The following is a 20,597-nucleotide window of genomic DNA, read 5'->3' as shown; positions in this document are numbered from 1 at the left end:
CTACAATTTACTTTGAACTTTGTAATAAAAATGTGTAGATCTTACATCTTACTGTGTTAATCTCTGACAAGGACTATACTTAGAGTGACAGTATAACAGGTGTTTGAACATCATGTTTTGATTAATTTATACAGTTTTACAATACACCTTTTCATTTTGAGTAAATAAAAAACCTTTCTCAACTGTGAAATTTACAGTGGCTAAAAAAACATACCGTAACATCTTATATGTTGTCACTGTCATTTCTCAGTACAGTATTTTACCATATTTTCAACAGATATGCTGAAACACACATTAAACATAATGTCTAATACGTTGATGCTGTCATTGTTACGGTGGAGTTCTGGCAACCACAGCTGCAAGTTTTTTAAAGTGTATCTAAACAAAACCCACAACATATCAAAAAGCAATGTATGCTATATATATGTATATATACATGTATGTCTGTGTGTGTTTAATAACATACAAGCATGCCCACTGGCCTTAGTATAGTTAATTGGACATCTTCTGAGCTTACTAAGTTTTCTCTACTTAAAGGTTACGATGTATTAAAAAGACATTTGAGTTTGTTCAACTTTTTTTTAAGGTATTTGTTGACCTACTTACCTAAATATTTTAGGACAACAAATTTGAAGTTGGGCTTTTTAGAGCGTAATAGTGTTGAGTATTTGAGCCGGTTGCCTTGGTTTTATCAGCCCGTTCATGTCGCTCTGCTCCTGTACAAACTTTTCCTTGTGCTGCATCTGGTCTAAACTCCGCAAGCGTCTAAAGGCTGGTGCATGGTTCTACAACTGCGTCTGCGTCTTTAAGCGTTTAAGCGCAGGTGTATCGACAGACTTGTTTCAATTCATGGTTTTTAAAGACTAGCTCGTGTTGCAAAGCAATTTACCTCCAGAACACTAGGTGGAGTAACGTTTTTCGTCGAAGACGACCTAGGGAATGACGTCTTTGTCTTTTTTTGCCCCCTGCATTGCCACTTCTGCTTTTCATTGCCTTTTTCTTGCGGACATATTTCTCCCAACAATATTCATATGTCACTTTTAGACATAATTTTGTCTTTAAATAAACATTTAGAGACAAAATCATGTAAATGCATGCAACAACTTTTCCAAGTACAATGTTTGGCAGTAACTCCAAGTTGTTAAATAATATAAATATTTAATCTAAATGTAAATGTCAAATGTAAATGTTAAATGTTATATATACATGTTAAATATAAATGTTAATGTTAAATATAAATGTAAATGTTAAATATTTTATGTTATATATAATTGTTAAATAAGAATGTATGTGTTAAATATAAATATAAATGTTAAATATAAATGTTAATGTCGAATATGAACGTAAATGTTAAATGTAAATGTCATATGTTATATATAAATGTTAAATAGGAATGTAATTGTTAAATATAAATATAAATGTAAATGTTATATCTTATATATATGTTAAATATAAATGTTGAGTTTAAATGTCAGACATGATGACTGAACATTACAAAATTTACGGTAATTCATGCCGCAAGCCAAGAAATGGCAAATTCGTATGAATTAGCTCTTGTTATAGAGCAGGGGTATCAAACTAGTTTTAGGCACGGGGCCACATAAAGTTCATTTTGATGTTACGCGGGCCGGACCAGTGAAACCATTGGGCATCAGGGGTCACGATCACGGCTGGTGCCATATATGAGGATTGCGCGACCATTCGCATCCGCGCACTGTGGCTGTTTCTCACCCGCGATGCTCACCCGCGTTGGTCCGATCCGCGATCGTTCCCCCCGCCCCGTCGAAGGGACCATCGGCAATGGTTTCACTGGTCCGGCCCCGGTCGATTGGACCATCCGGCCGTTCCAGATTGTCCGATTGACGGGGGTGGGAAACGGCCGTGCGGACGCGGATGGTCGCGCAGAGACCTTCGTCTATGGGACCATCCGTGATCGTGCCCCCCCGCTGCCCGATGGTCTGGACCGTGTGACATCAAAGTGGACTATATGTGGCCCTGTACCTAAAATTTCTTTCATACCCCTGCTCTATAATAAGAGCTAATTGATACGGACTTGCCATCTTGGCTTGCTGCATGAATTACTGTAACTATTGTAATGTTCAGTCGTCAGGACATTTAAACTCAACATTTAGATTTACATTTAGATTTAACATTTAGATTTACATTTAACATTTGCATTTTGATTTAATATTTAGATTTACATTCAACATGTATACATAACATTTAACATTTATGTTGAACATTTATATTTATATTTATATTAAACAATTACATTCATATTTAACATTTATGTATAACATATAACATTTAACATTTAGATTAAATATTCATAGTATTTAACAACTTTGTGTTACTGCCAAACATTGTACTAGGAAAAGTTGTTGCATGTATTTACATGATTTTGTCTCTAAATGTTTGAAAAACTGACATATGAATATTGTCCTGTTTTTTTTTAAATGATAATGCTAAATGTACCAAAACTGGGCAGGATTTTAGAACGTGCAACATTTTACAAACGGCGCCCCATACTTTTTTGCCGGTTGAATAGATGTTGAAATGACGTCTTCGACGTTCAGACCTCATTTGAACCCGTTGAAATTACGTCTTGTGCTCACTGGGTTTAATTGGTTCACATGTTTCCTGTTGCACGCCAGACTTTGGCCGGTTAAACATTACAGTCAGCCGAAGAGATTGCATCCACCTGAAACTGCATTGGCTGGGAAAGGTCAACGCCACGGGCACGGATTTAAGCACAGCCACTTGAACAAGCTCTGGCCTTGTGATTTTTTTCTCCGCCGCCGGCGCTGGGTCCGGTGCTAAATCAGACCTGAAATCAAAAAGAAAGCGGCAGGTTATCTTGAACCACTGCTTTAATATCCCAGAATTGTTATGGGAGAGGCTAGCTATTGATGTAAAATCCATAGCAAGAATGATTTTGAGTGAAAACACGGCCGCGCTATAATTCGGTTTAATATGTCAGTAGCGGACACAGGATCTCTTTCTTCAACGTACGGGTAAGATGACACTTGTGTAAAGACGAGGGGAAATCCATCTCCTCTTTTTGTCTTTCTTGGTAATTTTACGCATGTGCGCGCAGCCATCCATCCCAAGTATATATCAATAGTTCTATTACATCGAACACTTTGAACACATTGTCCGCTCATTTTTGTGGTTTTGTTCTTATTTTGCGCACGACTTCACTCGTTGTCCAACTCAGCAAACAGGACAGAAAGATTTACGTTTGCACTGCAAGTTTGTCACCCTCAGCCCTTTTGTCCCGGTACTCTATAAGCTCCCGGTGATTAGTGGTCACGTTCAGAGCTGCTGCGTATTGATTCTATCATATAGATCGGATTTGTATCTTGTGTGTGCGGTCTCTTCTAATTTCTACCGCTCTAAAATTGCTTAGGGGAAACCCCGTCAGCCATTGGGCATTAACGTCACATGAACACGTAGTCACATGGTATGTTAGGCATGGAGGCAGGGAAGGAGCAGAACGGGTCGTGGGCATTTTTTGTGTAAATCTAGACAGTAATGCCGCGCCAATAATTCACGGTGCCTCGTAAAAAATTGTGGACTTAAAAAGCGGGCTTACAAATCACCGGCGCCAAATTATGAGTTCGCTTGACTTCGCCAGTGCGTTATTTTCCAAATACCAGCTAGCCACCACGAGCTGCTCCTCTATCGTCGCAGATCCGTCAACTTCTGCTTTCCTGACTTCCCCTACTGGTCCTGCTGATTCGTCTTCGTGCGCCTTCGTGTCGAGCGGGCATCACCCCCCTGCCTCTGCTGGGAGAGGCGGCCCTTTCCCTCACTCTACCATTTCTTCATCTCCTTCCTCCTCCTCCATACCCTCCTATTCTTCCTCGTCGCTCTTTTGGACTCTTTCGGGACAGAACCGAGACGGCGCGATTGCACAGCCCAGCGCGCATCCGTCCAACCTCGCCGAGGAACGCGCAGCACAGCCACCGAGTTTCTCCACTCGGGGATGCACCGCGGAGCGGTTCCCGGGTTGGCCTCAGCTCTGTCGGCCGGCCGAGCTCTCTGAGCCTGCCTGCAGGAGGCAGAGTTCCCCGGAGCAGCAGCAGCCGCGGCGGCAGTTGAACGAGGAGGAGCCACGGATTTACCCTTGGATGAGAAGCTCAGGTGAGGAGAGGAAGGGAGGGATGTGAATAGAAAAAGTGATAAGAGGAATTAGATCGTTTTGAGGCCTCACAGGTGAGTTAGAGTTGTGGGAACCAGATAGGGCGAGGGCAGTGTGTGTCTGTGTGTGTGTGTGTGTGTGTGTGTGTGTGTGTGTGTGTGTGTGTGTGTGTGAGAGAGAGAGAGAGGGAGAGAGAGAGAGAGAGAGAGAGAGAGAAAGAGTGAGAAAGGAGGTTTTATTAGTGCAACCAAATAATTATGCTAAATAGGCCGGTTGCGCAGCGGCCACTACGAGTGATTGAACTATTAGGCTGTCTCTGTCCCTTTCTTTCTTTTTTACAACCCCTCTCTCTCTCTCTCTCTCTTTCTCTCTCTCTTTGCAGATTGTTTATGGCTCTGCTACTTCCATAAAACCATGATTTAACACTCGGTGAATATTCATTTGGTGGCATTGTATTTAAAGGAGGAAAAAGGGATATTATCCCGAATCGTTTGAAAAAAGCCCTCTTCAAGAAAGTCTCGCCGCTTGCTGTTATCCCAGATATTCACGGTCTGGCTCCTACGCGCCGGCCCGATAGCCTTGTGTTGCTTTGTTACTACTATCTGGCACCTCTAAAAAGCCCATTGTGCCATTGTATCGCCACCCACAATCCAATAAAAAACAAAACTATAAACACTATAAATTAGCAGATGGGCTTGATCTCTGAATGCCCGCCCGTCCCACAGATTGTATACGCGGCTTTGTGCGGACTGGACGCTCGGCCCTTGCAGGCAGGGCATTGGGTTCAATGTGTAAAACGCGCGTAAAAACGAAAACAACAGCGTGAAAAGAACGCGATAATTCATTTGGTGTATACCATAGGAAGCCATGCATGTTTTAATGCATTAATAGAATTGCATTTGGGCTCAGGGCAGTGCGGCCCATTTGCTCAACATCTTTAAAAATGATCAGGCAGCTTTTCCATTTGAAGCTTGGTGGTTGTTCTCTCTGCAGGCTCAGTCTCACTGATAATAGTTTAGGATGAATCGGGTTCTTTCTCATTAAAAGGGCCCCTACTGGACCCGTCCTCGTCTCCGCTGCAGGCTTCATCATTAATTGCAATCGCCCCCCCGCCCCCCCCCCCCCATCCTTGAGTACCACTGCCCTGAGTCTGCGTGTGTTCGTGTTTCCGTGTGCGCGATTGGAAGTGAACTTAGCAAAGCAAGCTCCACGAGAGCTGTGCGATAAAAGAGACAACGGGAAAATCAGCATGCATCATCCAATAAAGTGTGTTATTGGGCTTTTGTTTTGGCAATATATTATATGAAATATTAGGTTTAACATAATTAAATTTGTTGAAAAAAGAGAATCATATACATATATTGGCAATATTGTCCTTATTTACAGCATCATAATAAAAGGAAACAAAACACATACAAAGTAAAAAGCGAACTTTAAGTAGAACAAATGACTGTAAACTATTTTGAATAAACTGGTCGACATGTTTTATTCTCCCTCCAGTATGCGTGCGCGCGTGTGTTTGTGTCTTGTAATTATATTACTATTTGTGGGCAGATAGATGGTTTGGTGGGTCGAAGCCGCCAGACTGTTTAATGAATTTATAGATTTTAATTTAGATCCGATTCCAGTTCAAGGCTTGGAAAGATGATTTAGACCTGGTGTCCTGGACGCTCCAGTTAACAGCGGCGAATAAAACAGACGCATGCGCTTATTAAAGTAGGCACTCGAGCTTTCATGCGCACGCGTTTTTCGAGATGTCTTTTGGTTTATCACTCTGTTTGTGTGTGTGTGTGTGCGTGTGTGTGCGTGTGTGTGTGTGTGTGTGTGTGTGTTTGCGCAAAGCGCAATCGCTCGTTGTTTTTGATTGCCAGAGAATATTAACTCGAGCTCGAGCGCGAACAAATCACTGAAACTATTGCCAATGCACACGGGCATGCACATACACGCACACGCCTGGCCGTGCAGTAGAAGAGGATGTGGCTCACAGATAAGCACAAACACTTAGGCACACTCAATCAAACACGCTTCCCGCTGCTGACACAGAGTCAGCCACACATACTGGCCGCTGCCTTCGATAAACTGTGGCGCGCTCGCGATCACGCGCAGACGCTCACGCGCCATGCACCACACAACTGTGCTGTGGTGAAACGTGAATCGTGGGGAAATGCATGTTTAAAGGCACTGCATTGTATTTCAAAATAAAGAAACGGAGAGACAAATATTAAGTAAAGTGGAAGTCGAGAAAAGCCACATGAACGTGTAATCTTTACGATTCTTTTAGTGCACCATCGTATAAAGTTAAACACACTGAATCCTGTGCGGCCTGAAAGCACGCGGACATGAATACACGGTGTTACAAGAGTTTTGTGCATCACCTGAGGTCATGTCCCCGAGACCCCTCAGCCACCCCCCAGTTGAGAAAATAAAGTTACATTACATAAATGTATTGCATATTTGCATTCAATTTACAAATTATATTAAATGGATAGTTTCTGTGAGAATTAAATAACGTTTTGAATTGAAATATATCAAAAAATATTTGAATACACTCGCCAGGCAAGTTTTACAAAATATATATTAAAGTTAGAGTACAAATTTGGGTCCTGGAATAAGCCCGTAATCTGAAGACATAAAACTGCTATGATCACCAATGGAGACAAAGCAGAGAGAAGTGTTGGTTCAGCCCTGCTGTCCTTAAGAGATGCTTCAAGTATTGTTGTCCATTTTGTTCTGTTGCTAACACGTTGTCATTTGCAAAGATAAACTACACAATTGGTCTTTTTGTGTCTGTAGAATTTTATTTCATAAAACATTCATGATGATATCTATTGGATAAGATTTATTGTGTTTAAATAGTCATTTTACTATTTATTTCATATGATTTTTTTTCTTAGACTCTGATCCAGAAATCTAATTTAGCTTGATCAAACTTCCAAGCTTCATTCCTCTCTATAATCTGGAGGTTTTTACAGAATCCACAGTCTGATTATGCAATACTTTCTATCAACATTGTGAAAACAGTTATTTTTGTGCTCTAGACCAGTGATTCTCAACTGGTGGCTCGCGACCCACTAGTAGTCCTGGGCCTTTGCAAGGAAAAAACCAATTAGAATTAAAAAAAGGAAAAATTCATCCGGTGATTTTATTTTGAAGGGACTTTTTTAATGCAGCGGAGTGTCGTTATTTTTGCTGGCTCGTTTTCAGCAGCGTGTGCCAGGTTGGGTCAAACCATTCTGATATGGGGGAGACATTGGGTTTTTAGGATAACTAAACATCCTGAACATAAAATTTAAAATTCAGCTTATGAACTTGATTTTGAATAAATTTGAGAAGTTGAGAATGTTCCTCGATTTGGGTCGCGGCTTGTCATTAAGGGGTGATGGTGGGTCCCGGAGCCAGACCAGTTGAGAACCACTGCTCAGACCGTATATATATAGATTTAGAAATGATGCATTTCAATGCCCATGCATATTCAACACTCACCTCTTCAGAAAAGTTTTGACCCTGTTTACTTCACATCGCTCTGCACTTTGTCTTCATCCTTAATGCTCAAATGCTCCAGCAGATGTTTATGAGGCCTCACTAAATAGCAGAAAATGTCGTTAAAGTACGGGACACGGTTTCTGATTATGAAGATCTTCTTACATTCACTCAAAGCACAAGTTGGCATCGGCCCTCCTGCAGGTTTAGTGGACAGGCGGTTGAGGAGATTTGCGTGGCCGGTGTCTGAAAATGTGACCTAGTTCCTCCTTAACCTTCAGGCGCTGCGTGACCTCGTGGGGACAGAAGGTCACGGGGCAAATTTCACCCAAGTTGGCTTTTTGTCTTTAATAAGTTAAATCCACCATGCCTGCTTTCTGAGTCTGAACAAATGAGAGACAGTCCAAAAGACAATGTTAAAAAATAACAATAAATAACTAAAACAAATAATAAAAAACAAGGGAATCTCAATACAAGATAATTGACTCTTTATTGTCATCCAGTGCAGTGCAGGACAGTTCCTGTATCAAACCAAATAATTGAGTAGAATTCGAAGTAGAATTATATAACATGAGAAGATACAAACATGTGATAATAGAAAACATGGCCACAAGTATAGATGAATATATATTTGTACATACATATAAAGGTGATGTAATATAAATACAAGTTATGTAAATACAAATATATGTAGTATATTTACTACATAAATACAGTTGTAATTGAAAAGTTGAAACGTATGGTACGAAATGAAGGCAGGTAGTGTATCTGTGTTGCGGAGTCCACTGCTTCCACCCACAGACGGCAGCTGAACCAACAAAGACCATCATTTCCTAACTGCTTTACGGTGTTTACAAAGCCCACAAGTCCGATGTGCTGCTCGTGGAGGTGACAACAAGCTGCGTGAGAGCAAAACAAAGTCCGTTCAAAGGTCATGGAGATGTTTTATTGATCCATTGGGTTTGGATTATGAAATGTTTTCTTCTGGAATGAAGTAACAAAGTAAATCTTTCTGATTTACATATTTATACTATTAGGTGCACTACTGTCAAGAATCACTCCAGCTTCTCTTTCCAGTTCACTGATGTGAGGGTATAAGTAAAAAATATCACAAAACAATCAATAGATTTTTTTCAAATAACGCTTTTACAAATGTTTTTTTAAAACATACAATCAAACTGTTACCAAGCAAGGGAAAAAAGTACCGAGTGAGGATAACGAGTCCAACTTATCTGTGTCACGGTTGGAAAAGGACTTCAATTGTATTTAGCGAATTATTTCTCTGATCCCACGATAGTGTTCTTCACATCTGCAGCTGTTCTTAATTCATCTTTGACCTCACCTGTATCCTTACGTGCAGGTACCGACAGAAGACGCGGGAGGCAGACGTACACGCGTCACCAGACGCTCGAGCTCGAGAAGGAATTCCACTACAGCCGGTACCTCACGCGGCGGCGGCGGGTGGAGGTGGCGCACGCGCTCTGCCTCACGGAGCGGCAGATCAAGATCTGGTTCCAGAACCGGCGGATGAAGTGGAAGAAGGAGAACCGGGGGACGGACGGCGGCTCCTTGACGGCCGCATTACAGACGACTGGAGATGAGGAGGGAGATGAGGAGGAGGAGGAGGTAGAGGAGGAGGAGGAATAAGACTGATTTATTCTACCGGACACTTTTTTTCCTCAGCCTGATGTCCACGCCGAGTCACCATGCGTGGATATGTTTAGTGGAACATCAGATTCATTCATCATCTCTAATGTGCTTTAATGTGCATTAAGGTTTTCTGTGATCCAACACCACTCTGAACCATGTTGTGGGTTACAAAACGTCACTTTCATGTGATGAGCTGTATTTACCACTCAGTAATTCTGTTGTCGCTATTGTGGTTCTAATGTTTTTTGTGGAAGATTCTTTCTCCCATGCAGTTGTGTTCCTTTTCCTTTTTTATAGTTTATGACCTATATTTGGGACTCGGTGTCATTGCTAAAGATACGTTTGCATGTCTGCTGCCAGTTTGAGCCATGGACGAATATGGTGTAATCAGCAACTGACTTAGTATTAATTATCTGTACTTGCACCTATTTTTCATAAAATAAAACGTATGCTTCGAATGTTTTGAGGCTTCAGCAGTTTCATATTTTCATTATTTTGATGTTCAGTTGAAATAAATAATTGCACAACACAACGACTAACCACCACAGTTACAAATCACTTCCTAGTCGATCCGTCTTTAGAGCAAAATAATAAGTCATGGTCAAAGATCTGAGGCAATAGAATAATGTGTGTGCCATAGTTTCCTCCGCTCACCCTTCTCTCTCCGTGGTCTATCATTCAGATGAAGTTTGAGGTATATTTCAAGTTGTAGCGGAGGCATGTCAGGACGAGCCCGATCAGCCATCTCAGCCAGAGAAACGAGGACGCACGCAAAGTATGAACAGATCTAAAGCGCGATCAGACACGTGGTCACATTGAAGGGAAAATAGAGTGTTAAGACCATATCGATAGAATGTTTGTTCATTCGCATCAGTTTGAACACACACACAGACACACTATTGCAAGAGGGGCTTCAATAATAGTCCTAAACCTCTTTTAGAGTGTAAACGAGACTTTTCACAGATGATAAACCACAGCGAATACAGCATAAGTACATGTGGTGTATCTGTGGTGTATACCATCTGCTAAATAGTATTGCAATAAATATTATGAATACTCACACTTACATACATTTTCACATATACATTTATTTCTACTTTAAAAAAAACACCACTTGCAAGATGGTTTGTATATGAGTGTGTGTACCTTTTTAAAATCAACTGCACTATGTTGGGTCTTCATGGAACTTTTCTTCCGAAGCAGTAAATGCGGTGTATTGGCATCAGGAGGTTGTTATGACACTGATATATCACTGCGCAGCTTGGGCAGTGGAGAGGGCACAACGGCGTAACCATCGTTCCGACATTGGAGGGGGCGGGGGTCCAAATGAAGACCCTTCCCCATCATTTCTTTTGTTGTTGTGCATTGCCTACAATTCTATATTTATATATGAAAATTCCCACATTTAGAACAGAGTTTCGAGGACTACATTGGCCATTTGAATTCACATTTTAAATAAATAAAATGACAACATATGTTTTACATATTTTCTGCTGTATATTAGGGGCGGGACAGATTGGTATCTTCTCAATATTGGTGGGGGTGACCCCTCCAAAGAATGCGTGGTTACGCCCTTGAGAGGGCAGGTCCCCCCCCCCCCCCCCCCCCGCATTTCACCTGAGGTGTACCCCTACAGCCAAGCAGCTGCACTAAGTCTCACGAGGTTTCTAAAGGGCATAAGGTCTCCTTTGGTTTTGGACCGTAAAACACCATATGCACCGGAAGAAGGTGGTCTGTGTGTGTGTGTGTGTGTGTGTGCGCGCGCGTGGGTTTGAGTGTTAATGTGTAGGTATGCGCACGGGGTGTTTTAGCAGTACCTAATGTCTTTATTGCGTCCACGAAGTCGGCAGACACCAATAAAAACGACAAACAGACAAAGACACCAACAGGACGAGGAGCTGCTTGTGACTCCTGCTGGGCGGATTTTGTTAATTTTTAACAGAACATTTAGCAGAGAGGAAGCCGAGGATCCGAGTGTCCATTTAGAAACCACACAAGCAGGAGGGAAAAGGGTCACGCGTGGGTCACTGAAGGTCTGGGTTTGGATAAGAAACTGGATGGGGATCTTCTGGAGGAGTTCGTTTGGACAAAGAGCCCTCTGCGTATGTTTGGAGTGGTTTGTATTATTGGGCGCGGAAACAGATCCTGGCTTTCATCCTGAATTCATACTTTTACTTGATATGCTTTAGAAAAAAAATGCGTCGAGCCAATTTTTTTAGATTCGCGATGAGGGGGTTGGTTGATCGCATCTTCGTTATTACAACCAGAGATATATTTCTATATTTAACTTATTAATTTACCAGAAAATAAGCAATATTTTGTGGTGTACATAAACACCTTCCAGCGAAATTCCTGCAGTGTGTGTCTATAGCGTATCTCACAGCATCCCGTGGCTCCCGGGCCTCAGGGCCGTTAAAACGGTGACGCGTTGCCGCAATGCGAAACCGTTTTTACGCAGGGCTCCTTCCGGCCCACGCCGCCAGCTCAGCTGGTAGCTGCTACTCCATAATGGACATCCCTTGTTAGTTGTAATCGTGCTCCCCCTCCTTGGTAGATACAAATAAGCAAACAACACGGGCATAATTGTGCATACATCCCCCTGGAGCCTGCCATTAATAGATTAACTAATAACGAGTCATCTTTGAAAGCTGGTAATCGTGGTGGAGACACCGAGACGGCCGTGGCTTCACACCGGAGATTCTTTCATCCAGTCACCTTACCTCCTGTATTTAATCATCATGGAGATGATTAAATACGGCGCTCTTCCTATGCCACGACGCCAGATTTGGGAAGATCTTTCTTACTACCTGTATTTTTTACTATAAGCTTTACTTTAAGATTTTTCTTTAATTATGTGGGTCAAATACATTTTGAAACACGTTTCAAACCAACCTTCATACAGCAGGTCCAATAAATAAACCAGCCTGAATATGCCCGAACCCAGCATTTAAGAGGCAGTTTAAGGGAAAGGGAAAATACTGCATTTTTTCTGTGTGTTTTGAGAGCCGCTAGCTGTTCTTACGAGGGCCGAGAAGAAGACACAGAAGAAGAAGAAGAAAAAGAAAAGGACGAAGAGGAAGCAGAGGAAAATGGCGGCAGAAAGAATGGCAGAAAAAGAGCACTAGCCCTCCTCTAGCAGGGCTCCATGAAGAAATGCAATAAATTCCTTGTTGTTTTATGAAAATTTACAACTTTGTGATACAAGTTTATGAGTGGCCGCGCGCGGGGATTGGCCGACGGGATGGTCATGTGGACGCGCCTAACGTGAACATGAACTTTTTATGATTTCCCAAGTGGCTATAACGCTGCTGCACTCCGCTCCGGCCCGAGCAGCCCGCCTCTCCTCGCTCCGGCTCCGGCTCCGGTGCTCGCGAGGCGGACGAGCGGAGCCCGAATAACCGGGGAGGAAATGAACGCCCGGCGGGGATAAAACGGACCAGTGAATGAGGATACTAGTTGCTACCGAGGTAACCTGCTCGCGGAAACGCCGACAACAAGCTGCACCCCCCCCCGTTCCCCCTCCTTGGCTTCCTCCGGAATGGCTCCGCGCTCCCCGGATGGTCTTTCGTGCTGCTGAATCGACGGACTCGGGCTCGGGCTCGGGATGAGGTGAAGAACGGGGGTGGGGTGGTGGGGGGGCGGGGGGGGGGGCTGCGACACCGAACCCGGAACGAAATATCCCAGATGAACTCATTATTATTTATTCCTAATTGGAATTTTGATATGATTTCTCACTTGTCACCGCGAAGAGGAGGATGGTAATAGGCTACGGGAGGTGATGAAGATGACAGCAGTATTTTGACAACAGGGTGACATCGGGGAGGGTGTGTGTGTGTGTGGGGGGGGGGGGGGGGACCCCGCAAGCCCACCCCTCCCTCCGATGCCTTGTCCTTCTACACCTCACCCCCGCACGCCGCCATCCCCACCATCCAATTATCCTCCATCCATCCGGTGTGCACGCGGTGTACGGCTGTCTCGTGTCATTCCGGGCGCCCCGGCTGCCTGCGCGCGAGACGCCCGAGAAGTGAGCCGCGGGTGCGTGGGGGCTCGTGACGGATGATCAACAAACGGTAAGAGCCGGCCGTGCACGTTCCTCTCTTGGCAGCTCGCCTCTTTGTGCGCGCATTGTTGAACTAGTAAACCAAGTTAAAGCCGCAGTGGGTTGTTCCGCTGCTTCTAGTTTGCTCGTGGACGACACGCACATGTCCATCCCAGATGAGAGAACCTTCTGGTCTCTGCGGTGAGGGAAGCACCCTCCACACCTCGGCTGGTTTGGGATCCGGAAGATTAGTGGCTGTCTTGCTTTTTCTTGTTGTTGCTTAAAGCCCCGAAGAAGGTGTTGTGTCGGAGGCGGAGGCTTTTGTGAAAGGGCAGGTGTGCTGGATTTGTTTAGTCTTTTTTTTTTCAATACCTATTTTGAAAGGGAGCGAGTGCCTGCGTATCCGGGTCCTTAACATGCATCCATCGGCATTCATTATAGTTCCTGTAAATACATGTGTTCGTGCTACTGGTGCAACAGTTCGAATTGCATTACTTCCAGATTTCAGTGGAAGAGCTTCCAGGTTTCCGATGGTTGACAGACAGTGTGTGTGTGTGAGAGTGTGTGTGTGTGAGAGTGTGTGTGTTCACAGACACAGGAATGTTTTTTTTCTCGGTTTGTTCAGCCCACTTTTATGACTTTGTTTCCTCTCTAATTTCCTCCCTGCGGATGGAGGGCGTTATTTTCTTCTTTGTTTTTTGGTCTACACCTAACAAGCCCCTCCACCACCTCCACCCACACTCATAAACACATCTGCAGGTCAGTCGCTCTGTCTGTGTTGTCTTTGGTCTTCAATTTGTTGCTGTCTCAAATATCAAACACCTTCAGAAGTGTTTGATATTTGCGGGGAATTCCTTAACCCCCCCCCCCCCCCCCTCCGGCCCTCCTGTCCCATCTACACTAGCAGGCGCATACATCTGAAATATATGTAAATCATTTCTCACTCTTTGGATACATTTATATTTGCTTAATTACTTTTTCTAATGACGCCATCCTCCAGGATTTAACCCTTTTATTGTATCATTTATATATTTATTGTATAATTCATTATATTACAATGTTGGTAATGAGAATTTAAATTATTATTAAATATCTATTTATAATTATTGAAAGTGCAATATTGCTCATACGAGCCTTTTAATATTAAACGTTCTAGGAAAGTTATGTTTAGGAAAACGGCACATTTCGGGATTTTTAACAAGCTGCGGTTTGTTCCAATGTGAAAAGCGGCGCACAGTTGTTTCGTGCCATGGGAAGTACACAAAGTGAGGCATTTCCAATCTTTTACCTCTTTCATTTTTTCTACAAAGGCATCCATAATATACAGTTATACAAATGCGTTGCCACTGTATTCATTGAATGTCAAAGACACCTCAAACGGGTGATTTCACTTCACAACAGAGGCGCTTCTGCACGTCTCTGAACAACTTAATTAAAAGTTATCAACCGTTATAAAGGAAGTACTGTGTATTTATGTGGCCTAAAACATCTCAGAAAAGTGTTTAGTATTTTACTCATAATTAATTCAGGGTGAAAACATATCATCAGAAAATCTAAAAAAACTCTCAATCGTGACATTTTCTCTTAACATTTAATGCATAAAATAGCCAATCAAGTATTGGTTAAGAAATGTGCGTCATGTGCATAACGTTTTTCCTTGGCGCAGCACAAACTTATCTGCAACTTGTATTTTAAAGAAAGGCAGGAAAATGAACCAAAAGCCGCTCGACTAGGACACAGATTTTGCCTTAAATGGATGTATTGTGTTAAATATGAACCAACATTTTCTCCAAGAGCATCATATTCAGTAATTCAACCCTTTACTGTCATGTTGTTGTTTTTTTTCTTTCTTATACTGCAGAATGGTAATTATTGTTACTAGTGCAAATTACAGCTATTTGATAACTATTTCTGTTGTGCTGCTGTTTTAATTCCGATTTACCTGCATTAGATTTTACCAGTTCATTTTCGTAAAAATGCATTTGTCCAAATATGTTGGTCATATACACTCGTGTATTGATATTTTAGGTACAAATTGACTTGCTTCTTGTTTTGAATGGGCACAGTTGAAATAAAATGTGCGTAACTAATGATGGGGAGAAGAAAACTCGTTATAGTCCGTAAGTCCACGCTGCAGATGCGGCGCGTGCCTGCAAGACGCTCTGCTGCCATCTAGCGTCCCGTTGCCCACAGTACCGAATGGTCCCGAACACCCGAGACCTTCACCCTCGTGGTCACGCGCACACGAGGCAAAGACTTTTCTCACGCACGGTGCCCCCTCGCTGTCGCTGCAAAACGCTGCCCGTAGCACTTCGAATGCGTGACGTGCTGCTGGCTACGTGCGCGTGTTGACGACCTGTTGAATGGACTTTTTATGGTCCTCTTTGGAATCAAAGCAGGCACGACAAAGGGAAGGGTGCGAAAGCATGTGGGCGCGCTCCCTGCCCGTCGTGTGCGTGCGCGAATCAACGGTTTGTCTCGCTTTACAGTCAGGCTTCTCTCGTGTCTTTGATGTAGGCGCAGAGGCACCGATCCTCTCTCTTTCTCTACCCGGTTGGGCCTCATTGGGGGAATGAGGCGGGGAGAGACATTCCGAATCTGACCACACGTACGTAAACACCGAAAAACAAGAAGAATTAAGAAACGTTGACGAAAACAATATGTAGAAATACAAATACTTAACAACTATACAATGTGAATATAAATTCACAACTATGTGTGAGTGTGTGTGTGTGAGTGCAGCACGCGCAAAAGCATACACACACACGCCGTGCACAAGGAAACAAGCTTTTTTCTTCTTCTTGGTCAGGGTTGCGGTTTCGATCAACAAAGGAGACCATAATAACTCGTCCTTGCTTTGTGGTTTCATCGCCTTTTACCGGCTACTATATCTACAAATCTGCGGTGTAACCAAGTGTGCGTGTGCGCGTGTGTGCGTGTGACCATTTGAAAAACCCTGGTGGGGAGTGGGGGGGGGGGGGATGGAGGCTGGTGGGGACATAATCCAAGGTGTTGCTTTTGATTCATGACCCCCCGCATCATACGACCTTAATCCGGCCCAACGACACACACGCACGCGCAGACACACCGCGTAGTAACAGGGGGAATGTGTGCGCGATTTAAATGTTCACACAATGTATAAGTTACATTGGTAATATCATTGGAGGATTCCGAAATTCTGCTCACAGCGCGTGAGCGTTAGACATTCATTCATTAATCATGTGGAAAATAATCCAAACAGTAGCCCGTTTTAAATCCTATTTAAAACTACAGTAAAACAAGATGTTGTGTTCAGACAATTAGTGTGTGAGTGTGTGCGCGTGTGTGATCATCTGCACCTGCATCTGCGCGTGTTCCTTATTTAGCAGACTTTTCAAACGTTTCTTTTAGAGCCGAATAAGCAGCGCCCGTAACACGCACGCGCCCGTTATTGTTTAACTCATCCCCCGGGGCCGCGGGCACGGCTCGGGGGCCTGCGGCCACCGTAACAGTCCGGTGAGCTGACCCGGAGCACGAGCTCACGGTGCCGTGAAGGACGCGGCCGGCCGGCCCAACTGGCGTTGGGAAACACACACGCGCACACCAAAAAGCACAAGTGAAGCAGTTTAGCTCGGTTTGGTATTAACGAAAGGTTGGTCAGCGCTCGCGAACAAACACGCACATGGACACTGTTTCCTCTCCACAACAATAAACCGAAACCACACCGTAAATATGATACCAAAATACATCATTTCTCTCTTAACGTTAAGAACTCCAGCTGCCAACGTAGAACCTATTAAAAAATATATTTCAACTTTGCAAGAGAATCCACAACTGAAAGTATAATTTTGCTAAAAAAACAAACTTCCATTACCTGCAAATGAATATATGTCTGATAATCTTTTCATTTTACGTCATGTGGAGTTTGTAAATTAGATTTTTTACCATAACCCTAGCAACGATGGAAAAATATAAAATTAGAACTAGATGCCTAATCTTATATCAGCAAAGTGAAGACATTTTCTATCGTTCTGCTTTGCTTGAACACAACAAAATAAATACATATAGTGTCAGTCCATGAAATGAATTGTGATTGTTTAAATTTCATAGTTATATATTTTACAACGCTTCTTACTAAGTGAATTGCCGTCGCTTTGAACCTTATCGCGGCTGAAATGTACCGCAGATTAACTGTACAGTGCTCGTGCGTACGCGTGCGTTCATGTGAACGCGCGTTCCGTGTGTGCAGCACACCGCGTGTGTGTGTGTGTGTGTGTGTTCATCTGCTGTTTGCTTCGGGCCTGTTTTTCAGTTCGTCGCCATTCCTCGGACTTTACAAGCAGTCATAAACGGCCATAAAATTCTCTCTCTCTCTCACACACACACACACACACACACACACACACACACACACACACACACACATGTACACGCACACACACACAAACATTCACACACACGCCTGAAGCCATTAAGCCATAAAGCAGCCGCCGGACTCCTTCTGGTTTCATTGTGGATAATCCCTGAAGTTTCTCGGATTCATGGAGTTCCTACAGATGCAACTGTTTCCACTGCGCCTCTTGGGAAGGGCTCCTTTTATGCAACTAAACCGGCGAACTTTATACACTAAATAATTTGTCTAATTAGTCAAAGAAATAGATTCATCAATTAAAAACTAAGAATAATAATGATTTTATTGTGAGATGTATTAGTAGCTTTTTCCCTTACTTTCGGTTAACTTTCTCTCAGTGAAAAACGTAATTCTTCTTTTTTTTAAATTTTGGACAGATTCAGAGCGGCTGTTTAGTCCTATTAGTGGCAACAGTAGCACGAGTTGTTGCTTTTGGTTTAGCAGAGTTTTGACATACGACAAGTATTGATGACGCTAATTTGCCTTTTTTTTTTTTTAAATGATCCCATTTCACCTCAAAATGTAAAGTACTGTGTGGTCCTGTAAAGTGAGATGTCGTTTGGTTCTGTCCCAAACGGTCGGCTGCACACCTGCAACCACCGTCCTTACAGCCGCTCTATTGTGTGAGCTCGGCCATGGAATGAATGTGTGAAGGCAGCGGGTCACATGACACGGCGGCACAAAATAGCTTACATTGTTGCCTTAAAGTTCCGCCGAATGAAGCAGTAGGCCTCACGTTATCACGAGTGCAGCTAACGTTTTCCCGAAAGCCTTGGTGGCCTCACCGAACACGTTAAAACGTTATAATGGCGAGCGTGGTACACTATTAAGGTCACGCTGACAATGATATGACACAATGGGCCTTATTCCCGTTTAACAACTGTATTGCCGGAATTAAAAAATGTCTAAGCGTAACGTCATGTGTATTCTACATGCATTACTCGTATTGTTAACAACCCACAACACAACGTCTCCACAAATTAATTCTCAAGGTATTAGGTGACTGTTTTTAAAGGCACTTGAAACCTGCTCGAGGATTCATGCTCTTATTCTAATCACCTCAACGTCTTGTTTTTGACAGACTTCGTTGCACAGAAAGTCCCATTTGACCTGCAGGCTTCCGTGCCTCTAATTGTTTCTCCGCTCCGTTATACCAAAGAAATATACTTGAAAATGGTGTAAATGGAGCTAGGCTTAGAGGGTGTAATGTATCGCTGTCCTGTAGGCCCCCGCTGAAGCCATGTCTGTCCTGGCCCGACTGTTAGTGCTCATTAATGATTAAACCCCAGTCAGCCTCAAACACAATGCTGCTGCTTCCCGTTCCCACAAAGCGGAGGAAGCGGAGCGTCCTGCCCGCCGAGAGAGGGAGGGAGAGAGAGAGAGGGAGAGAGGTCAAACGGAGAGGTAAAAAGAGAGATTCTCCCCGATATTCTCCTCAACTGTCGCGTGTGATCCTTCACAGGAAGCGAACGCTGAGGATTAAACGTATTATCTGTCTCACTGCTCTGAACAGTGTCCCCTGAAAAAAAAGAGAGAGCAAGAGAAAGAGAGAGAGAGAGAGAGAGAGGGGAGGAATGGATGGGGCGGGAGGGTGAAGTAAGAGTAAAAATAGAGTCTTTGTCTCTATTTGTCACTGAGACTGTTTGCTGCTGGGCCATGTAGACAAGTCAGGGCCTGTAGGGGAAACAGAGAGAGATTTATTTATGGCTGCGGTCATTTTACGACCTCAGCGACACATATTCCGTCTATAAGTGCGAATGAAAAGTAGGTCGGCTCCAGCTTTTAGCTTGTTGTTGTTTGTTTCTAAACGCGTTGTGTCAAAAAGGTAGAAACGCAAGTATATTTGGGGTGGATTGATTAAATTACAGCAGCATAGTGCTCAATTAAGTATGTATTTTTTTATTTATTGCCCTGCTTTTCTCTTTAAAAACTCTTCTGTGAAACTGAAAGTAGCTAAAAGAATGTCATAACACGTTTGTGACGTATCGCAGTTTGTATTGGAGGGCATCCTATTATGTGAGATAGTGGTTAAAACACGTTAGAAATAATTATTTTGTTTCCAATGACCAATTAATATCAAATGATTTGGATTAATTTATATTTAGATTTGATGCTAGCTTATTTTATACTCGTGACTTTTTTTATTTGCTTTCTCTTTCTCTATATTTTTTTCCTTCCTAAGGGTGTAGTGTATACTATTTTAGAATCATTCTATACATATATTTCACATGTATATGGCCCCATCCAAAGAGTTTCAGCCGCATGTCTCTAATCAGTGTCCAGAGAACGGGGGGGGGGGGGGGGGGGGGGGATTCTGTCATCCGCTCCTTTTTACACTGTCAGCCCCAATCAGTGTCCCACAAGAAGACAAATCATTGATGGCGCGCGCTGATCAAACCCACAACCTGCTCCTGGGGAACACAACTGGGACACTTTGGTTTTAATCATCAACAGACACCGCAGCTTGGAACCAACGCGGTGTGGGGCCTCATCCGGGTTCTCTCCCATCAATAAAACATCGAGTTATCAGATTTAGAAGAAATCCCTTCCAAGTATCAATTATTCCGCACGTCCACAGTACAGAGAAGAACCGCGATGAGAAGAACAGAGGACACACACACACACACACAGATACGCACGCACACTCTGACCCGAGTGGGACGCTGAAATCCACCCACCGAAAAAAATATACCAATTACAAAAGTACACACCCCTCAATTGTAGCCTCGGATAGCACATATTATGTTGGAGGATAACTCGCACGCACGCACTTACACCACACACACACACACTGACGCAGGATTTCATGCGTGTTGCTCTCGGCTTTGAATTACGCTCGCTAAAATTATTTAAATACGGTCGGTATTATCTTCAAAGCCCCGGGAATATGTTTT

General features: G+C 43.2%; 2 protein-coding genes across 2 annotated transcripts in view; both read left to right on the top strand.

The window, feature by feature from the left end:
- Positions 1-3,490: 3,490 nt before the first annotated feature.
- On the top strand, positions 3,491-9,724 carry hoxb7a (homeobox B7a). Its single transcript, XM_037476206.2, has 2 exons — positions 3,491-4,146; positions 8,985-9,724. Exons 1-2 carry the CDS (start codon positions 3,615-3,617, stop codon positions 9,269-9,271), a joined length of 819 nt encoding a protein of 272 aa, XP_037332103.2. The 5' UTR covers positions 3,491-3,614; the 3' UTR covers positions 9,272-9,724.
- A 3,495-nt stretch (positions 9,725-13,219) lies between these two features.
- The window catches only part of hoxb3a (homeobox B3a), an 85,183-nt gene continuing 77,805 nt past the window's right edge, over positions 13,220-20,597 (top strand). The window contains exon 1 of the mRNA XM_037476150.2: positions 13,220-13,344. The gene's annotated coding sequence lies outside the window, so the exon portion shown is untranslated. The remainder of the gene's footprint in view (positions 13,345-20,597) is intronic.

This window comes from Pungitius pungitius, chromosome 12 (genome assembly GCF_949316345.1).
Source record: "Pungitius pungitius chromosome 12, fPunPun2.1, whole genome shotgun sequence".
Taxonomy (NCBI): domain Eukaryota; kingdom Metazoa; phylum Chordata; class Actinopteri; order Perciformes; family Gasterosteidae; genus Pungitius; species Pungitius pungitius.
The sequence above is the reverse complement of the archived record's forward strand: the minus strand, read 5'-3'. Positions and strand labels throughout refer to the sequence as shown.

What these genes read in the sequence shown, in the direction of transcription:
- hoxb7a (XM_037476206.2), top strand. Translation starts at nt 3,615, where the DNA reads ATGAGTTCGCTTGACTTCGCCAGTGCGTTATTTTCCAAATACCAGCTA. An exon ending in CCCTTGGATGAGAAGCTCAG is followed by an intron (nt 4,147 to 8,984) that starts GTGAGGAGAGGA and finishes CCTTACGTGCAG; the next exon opens with GTACCGACAGAAGACGCGGG.